We start from the raw sequence: 7738 nt of genomic DNA, 5'->3' as shown, positions 1-7738 counted from the left end.
TGAATCCCGAGGTGCATGGAGGTACTGGCAAACATGATTAACAACGAGAAAAATATCCGGTCTGATGATAGTAAGATACTGGAGGCGACCAACAATACTACGGTGCTCAGTAGCATCATCAAGAGACAGAGGATCAGCATCATCAGCAGCAAGCTTGTCAGTAGAAGACATGGTTGTAGAGGAGGGGTTGCATTTGAGCTGATGCGATAGTCAAGTTTCTCAAAAGTCTAAACTGATGGAAAGGACTAGGCAACGTATTTTAGCACTCCCCCTCACATCTAGGATGTGGAGGTACAAGAAGATCTTAGACGTGAGATCGAGATTAGATTGCAACTATTTTTATATTAAATAGTGCATTGGCTAGGATTTGGTCTCCAGACCTTGTGGTTTTGATACCATATTAAACTGATGTGCTAGCCAAGTTTCTCAAAAGTTCGAACTGATGAAAAAGACTAGGCAACGTATTTTAACAAGGACTTAGGTTATTAATTCATTTAATATAGCTACTCTAGCAAGCTCGTGAGCAATATTGAGACACGAGGGAAGATATTGGTTTGTTGTTAAGGTGAATGATATTGTTTTTAACCGGGTTGGTGTTAAGGTGAATGAAATGTCGCCCCATGTTGTACACTTTTTCTTTCCACTCCCGCAAGGCGACTAGGAAAAGCCTTTTGATCCCTTCGATCTCCGCCCGCGAGCCCATGGATTCGCCTCCCCCCGCTTGCCGCTCCGGCGGCCGGTGGCAGGGACGGTATTCCTGGTGCCTTGGCTTAGATAGGTACGGTTTTAGTTCTCGTAAGGGCGGTGCTTCTTCTTCGAGTCAGTCTTTCGGGCTCCGATCCTCCCCAAGTCCGTTCGTCTAGACAGATTAGATAGAGCTCCGCCGTAGATTCCTGCCATCTCCTCGAAGCGGCGAGATTATGGTTTCTCGTCGTGCGTACGCAACGACGAGATTTGGTGTCGTGTTCTTCAAATCGATTCAAGGATTCAATGACGACGTCTGCAGCTCCCAAACGCTTATCCTTAGGGACACATGCACCATACTGTCATCGCCAAAGGTCAGGCCGACTCCGGTATGAGAGCGGCGACAGCGGCGCGTCGGCGGCTCATTCTGGTGGCGACAATGGTCGTTCGGTTGTCCATGGACCTCGATGTAATTTTTATTATGTTCGGGGTGTTTTGTACTTCAGGTGAATCTTTATAATAGATCTGATATTTTCAAAAAAAAAGTCGCCCCATGTCAAAGCCATCATTTGTATACAATCTTGAGACATGACAGAAGATTGCTTACAGAAATGGCCCCACAACCTTCTTTGCAGCCTAATTAATGTTAACACATTCTTGTTCACCATGGTGCCATTCAAAATGTTGACATTTGTCACGATTGATTGATCAATTTATACATGGCTAAGCCAGGCATGTATAATAATTCTAGTAAAATTGTGTAGGTCAATAATTTGAACCTGGTGATGTAAGCTGGCACAATTTACAGTTCAGGTGGTGTAGATATGGCCCTGATGAATTGATGCCTCTGCTCAGGTATTTGCGTAAATATATATGTAGACATCAACAAAATTATCCTAAGAACCCCAAAACTTGAAGATTGGGCCAAAACTACGGAACAAAATTATCCTAAGAACTCCAGAACTTGAAGATCGTAAATATATATATGCAGATGTCAAAAAAAAAAGGGCAACCTGGTGCATGTAGCTCCCGCTTGCGCAGGGTCCAGGGAAGGGTACGACCACTTTGGGTCAATGATAAAAGAAAGAGATCCATGGGCACTAGCACTCAGGACATATTTTTATATAAGCCAACCCGGGTGAGGCACCAGAAATTCGCTCTTGACGGGATTCAAACCCTGGTATACTGCCTAGCTATCATCAATGAGAAATAGCAATGAGAAGAATAAGGAAATAAATTTGGTATGGTGATTGCTGCTGCTAAGACTAAGTGCCAACTTGACATCTTCCCTGGCTCTGTCAAAACTTCAGCTCAAGTTTTCAGACCATGCTAAGCATGCAAGATGCATTAATCATATATGGTACCTCCAAACAACATAATGTAGCACACTAAAAATCAGGTAACGAACAACTCATAGGGCATTCTCCAACCCAAAAGCTTAGCCATATGCATCTTACCCTATTGAGAATTACACTATTGTCACGCTCACTTTCAGTTTTTCTTTTCAAGAGTTTTCACTCTCTTTTTCTGAGTTTCTCCATTTCTTTTTGTGTGCTTTCAGTCTCCTGCTTAGCCTTCTGTAGTATCTCACTGAGCTTCTTGATCTCCTTTTCTGATCGTAATAATGCTTCTGCCACCTCATTCTCCGACTCCAGCCTGGCTTTCTGCTCTTCCAACAGTAGTTTTTCAAGCCTAGTGATTGTACTATTTAGTTTTTCCTCCACCTAGTAATTATATGAGTAAAGTCAGTTATTTAACTGAAAGAAACAACAGTAGCTGATGCATTATAAATATTACTGTTGGCTTATTCAAAAGCAGAGAAACAACTATGTTATCACTACCAAGCTAAAAATTCTTCAAAATATCTTATCATGTCTTAACTAAATCAGGTGAATATCCTTTGCGTTGGAGTAAATATTAACACATCCATTCCAAAGCCAAAGCAACCAATAGTTCATCCAAGAATCACTTGACAGTTTTTTTTCCTAGAAAAAAATGTATGCATTATCTATAGATATAAGCATATTTGAATTGCAACAGAAGAAATATATTGCCACAGTTTAGTGGATAACATTACACAATCATTTGTGAATTGAATTTATGCATTATCAACCTATTACCATCTTCGCAAGCTGTGCAAGGCATTCATCATGTATCTCTTTCTTCATTTTGGACATCTGTTCTACTGAGCATTCGTCAACACTTATTTCTTCCCTACTCTGTGCTTGCTGCAACAAGATAACAGAAAATACAATGAGAAAACTTTAGTGCAGGGGATGGAATATGACCAAATGTTAAAGCACCTGAATTCGACTGATCTGGTTGGAAAATGGGTATCCATCATTGCTGGATATAACAGAGTCCACTGCATCAAGCAATTTTTTCAGCTGTGCCAAATGGCGCTTCTTATTGCTTGTCTTATTGTTAAACAGAACAACCCTGTTTTTACATAGGTTTAACATGTCCTGAAAATAGGTCACACAAATGTAAGGCACATGCAAATATATTGCAAGATGTAATAGCAAGACACTGAATTGGATCTGGCACATCAAATGCAATTGTAAACACTAAAACTGGGACTATCGTTATCTGAAAATTGTAAAGTTGGGAAAATATTTACTCGACCTGCAGATATGCTGGGGCACTGTCACTTAACTTTTTCTTCCAACTTATCTCTTCTCCCACTAGATCTCCATGTGTGAAAACTAAAATCATATGGTCAAGGACTTTATCCCCAAGAAGCAGTTTAATTGACTCTACTGTTTTCTCATCTTCATGAGAAAACCGACATGTAGCTGAAAAAACCATCAGTATCGCATGTATCCATCTTTTGTCATGTCCAAACACCTGGCAATCTCTGTGTGAACGTTTTCAGGTGTAGTGTCCACCTCAAATAAGCCTACAGAAAAAGGATAGCATTGTAGTTCTTTGGTAATTAAGTAATGCACATTAACTTTGCAAATATGTACTACCTCTGTTACTAAATATAAGACATTTTGGTAGTTCAATAGTTCAAAATGAACTACCAAAACGTCTTGTATTTAGGAACAGAGGATATAACATCAAACAGTAGTCACACAAAACTAGTTTGTTAGATGTATATAGAGTTCGTGCTTCAGTATCGGCAAGGGAAAATAAGGGTAATTGCGATCAAATTGGGTTAGATTGTATATGTTGTAAAGAAAAAAATACTTTCCACCATTTTTTTTCGAAAATAAAAAGGTAGACAAGATCTACCTTATATATTTCAAAACAGGCAGCGAGCCTGGAGACCAAAAGTCCAATTACATGAGGCTTGTGAAGGCACCGTGGTGCAAGGCCACAAGCAGCCTAGGATGAGAAGAGAGGAGGAAGTGGAGGATGACAGAAGTTCAGAGTACAAACAGACTGTAAAGCCCAAAGCGATCACTAAGCATCTATGATTCGCGCCCACTCCAGCAGGTCCTCCTTGTGCTGTTGCTTTTTAGCTCTGTAAGCCCACATCCGAAGCATATCTGCTGCATAAAACCCGACATAGGCCCCTGTCCAGCGCTTGCGGTTGAACACACGATCATTTCTGGCGTGCCATAGCGTGACAGCACAAACCGCAAACATCACATTCCACTTATGCCGGGAAGCTAGATGATCAGAAGCAGACTGCATGAAAAGCGGCAGACTAACAGAACGTTCTGCCAAGGAGGATACTTTCCACCATGATATATATGAAATAGAGTAAAATGCATCACAAGTCCTAAAACTATCATAGGTGTGTCAGTTTAGTCCTATAACTTTCAAACTGCACTTTTGGGTCCTAAAACTATCGAAAGTATGTCAGTTTAGTCCTATAACTTCGAAACTGCACTTTTGGGTCCTAAAACTATTGGAGGTGTGTCATTTTTAGTCCCATAACTTCAAAATTGCAGTTTTTGGTCTCAAAACTATGTATGTTTGTTCATCTGAGGTCCTAATCGTGCATGGCCACCATCCATGGAGCATTTTTTCAACTGAGCCCTTTGTATGTGTTTATATCCCCCAAAGTGGTACATATGCTTCCACGTTGCAGTGTGTCCTGCAACCTGCATGGCCATGAGCTGCACGGTAGCCTCCCTGAGAGGTTTGGCGTGACCGTCGGGGAGACCCCGAGCTAGTCGGCATGAAGGACGACATCCCTCTCCCTCGGCGAGGCCGCCGGGGAGATCCCGAGCCAATTGGGATGGAGTATGCCATCCCACCTCTCTCTCTCTCTCTCTGTTTGATGATATCGTCGTTGCCCCGACACCCTTGCCGTAGAGTTGGCTGTGCAGGCTGTTGTTTGGGCACGAGCATGGTCATAGGTGGTGAGCTGTCGGGCGACACAGAGGAGTGCGCGGAAACTGCAAAGCTGGCACAGAGGTCGTCGAGAGTGACACAACCCTAGCAGTAGCCATAGGTGGGTAGCAATTGGACGTTGTGCGACATGTCGTTCTGCTGCTGTTGGGGGAGGCTGAGATGACTGGTCTACTCTCCTCGCTGGAGCTCAAACCATCATTCCACTGATGGCCTCTGTACCGTCGCCTCTGAGCATTCTGTGCGTGGGAGAAGACGAGCGCGTGAGAACGAGGCGAGACAACGCTCTAGTTTTTTTTTTGCATATTTACCTGGTGGGCCCATTGGGTCAGGTCAATGTGGCTACAATCCAAGCATTTCCAAGTGACTCGTTGGTGGGTCAATGCTAACCATGCAAGCTTAGGACCTAAGAGGAAGAAACTTACATAGTTTTGGGACCCACAACTACTGTTTCAAAGTAATAGGACTAAACTGACACACCTTTGATAGTTTTAGGACCCAAAAGTGCAGTTTCGAAGTTATAGGACTAAACTGGCACACCTCTGATAGTTTTAGGACCCAAAAGTGCAGTTTCAAAGTTATAGGACTAAACTGACACACCTCCGATAGTTTTAGGACTTATGATGCATTTTACTCTATGAAATAATTTGGTAGAACAATCTAAAGAAACAGTTTGGTAGAAAATACACCAATGTGTTGAAGGAGAATATTTCCAGCCATTGGATTGGACGTCGATTCATTTGCAGTGAACTTCTGAGTTATGACTACCAAGTCTTCGATTCTTTTGTTTCTGTTTTTTTGTTCACATTACGTCCAACTTGAAAACGTAAATGCTCCGTAAGTACACCAATGTATTACAGATGTAGTACAAAACAAGGTAGTATATAAACAGTGACAACCACCCGAAACTTTACTACAGGTTTCCCCATGAAACATCACTAAATCGGTATACTAGCCTAATCAGAAATTCAGAACATAGAAAGTTCTGCAGCCATTGCCACCATACATCACTGAAATATAAATTCAGGACATAGAGAGTTCTTGCTTACCCGGAGTGTCGATGACATTGAGGGTGCGGGTCGCACAGCCATCGTGAAGCGTCCTGCTTCTCTTCTGGCAAGTCAAAGTAACCCCGCTGTAGGACAACTCAGAGGGAAATGCTTCCTTTCCAAGGATGCGGTTCGCGGTGGCGCTCTTACCGGAACCGATCTTTCCGACGAGGGCCAGAGTAACGTCGGCGAGGGCAGAGCAGGGCAGCACCCAGTCGCCGTCGTCGTGTCGGCCGTCACCGTCCATGATGAAATCTAGTTGCGCGACGAATGTCCAAACTGCCGAGGAACTGCCGAGAAAAACGGCACCGTATCGGCAACCAGAATAAATTTAGATTAGTTTAGCATCGCAACAAATGAAGAAATCGTGATCCGTTGCTAGATTACCGCCCAACAAACCGATCGAGAATCTAACCGAGAAAAAATAGGCAGTAACATTGGTAACGAGAAAAGGAATATCTATCCAAGGACCAACGGGAAATAAGAGAATCGCTCTGCGGAAACATTTACCTCCACTGGAACAGAGAGAGGAGTTGAGCCCTGACCCTGAGACGGTGCAAGTAGTGGAAGAGTGGACGGAGTGGAGCACATATTGGAGGGGGAAGGTGTTTAGTGCCTCGGAAGGCGGATAGACATGAGAAGAATCCCAAGCGGCACCGGGGGAACAAAACGAAGGTCAGGAGGAACCAGGTCGCCCCTGTATGCAGCTTCTTCCTTTGGTATGTCAGTTGCGCTTCATCTTCCATTAGTACTAGATTCTTTTCCTGTTGGAGGGTAGAATTTTTATTTTATTTTGCGGGTTTGAGGGTCCAGCCGCACCCATAACCTCCACAAAATAAGAGATTTTTTAGAATCACAAACATAAAAATTCTTACCCGTCCATATTTATATGATGGTGTAAAGAATATGATTTTATTTGGTTTATTTAGTACTCCTTTTCCTCTGATTTGTAGGGTATATCTCAAATCTATTATTTTAAAAAAATCGTCCTTTTCTTTACTTTCATACATCATTTGTTAAGATTTCAAGGCACATAAAAACCGATGTATGCAAGGATCGAATGGAAACATGCCAATGCATGTAACCGTTCCTCCGAACACTTAAAAAAAACTATTCCTCCGAACGGGGCTTGCCTGCGGCCGCTGCATGCGACCATCTGAAAGTGCAACTATCCCTAGGTGGTTTTGGTAATTCATAACAACATATAGCTCACTGAGCTAATGCTATTCCAAGATGACTATTTCAGGAAAGCTCAATGATTGACATGGCATGGATGTGAAAATGGAACCCTCAAAATGCTAACAAAGGATTGGCTCAAGCTCAAAAGCTCAAGACTCTTCATTTTATATTTTAGTGATCCAAGATCACATTGAGTCTTTAGGAAAAGCCAATACTATCAAGGAGGGATGAGGTGTTGCTTAATGAGCCTCTTGCTTCATGTGCTTAGTGATATGCTCCAAAACCCTCAACTACTTTCCCATATCCACATATGACCTAAACCCTAAGCCAAACTCGGTCCTACCGATTCTTTCTATCCGGCGCCACCGAGTTTCACTTGTCATAAGCCACTGTCAAACCCTAGCAATTCGGTTCTACCGATAGGGATCTCGGTCTCACCGAGATGGGATTGCAAACTCTCTGTTCCCCTTTCGTAACTTTTCGGTCTCACCGAAAGAGCGAATCGGTCCCACCGAGATTGC

The 7738-nt window shown here is 42.8% G+C and overlaps 1 protein-coding gene across 1 annotated transcript; it reads right to left on the bottom strand.

Moving 5' to 3' along the window:
* Positions 1 to 2094: 2094 nt before the first annotated feature.
* LOC123191736 (immune-associated nucleotide-binding protein 9) lies at positions 2095 to 6285 on the bottom strand. The gene is made up of 5 exons (XM_044604363.1): positions 6039 to 6285; positions 4114 to 4301; positions 2988 to 3149; positions 2805 to 2912; positions 2095 to 2408 (listed from the first exon to the last, which is right to left on the bottom strand). Exons 1-5 carry the CDS (start codon positions 6283 to 6285, stop codon positions 2199 to 2201), a joined length of 915 nt encoding a protein of 304 aa, XP_044460298.1. The 3' UTR covers positions 2095 to 2198.
* Between the last annotated feature and the right edge of the window lie 1453 nt (positions 6286 to 7738).

Source organism: Triticum aestivum, chromosome 2A, assembly GCF_018294505.1.
Source record: "Triticum aestivum cultivar Chinese Spring chromosome 2A, IWGSC CS RefSeq v2.1, whole genome shotgun sequence".
In the NCBI taxonomy this organism is placed as follows: Eukaryota; Viridiplantae; Streptophyta; class Magnoliopsida; order Poales; family Poaceae; genus Triticum; species Triticum aestivum.
This window is presented reverse-complemented; position numbering and strand designations above follow the sequence as displayed.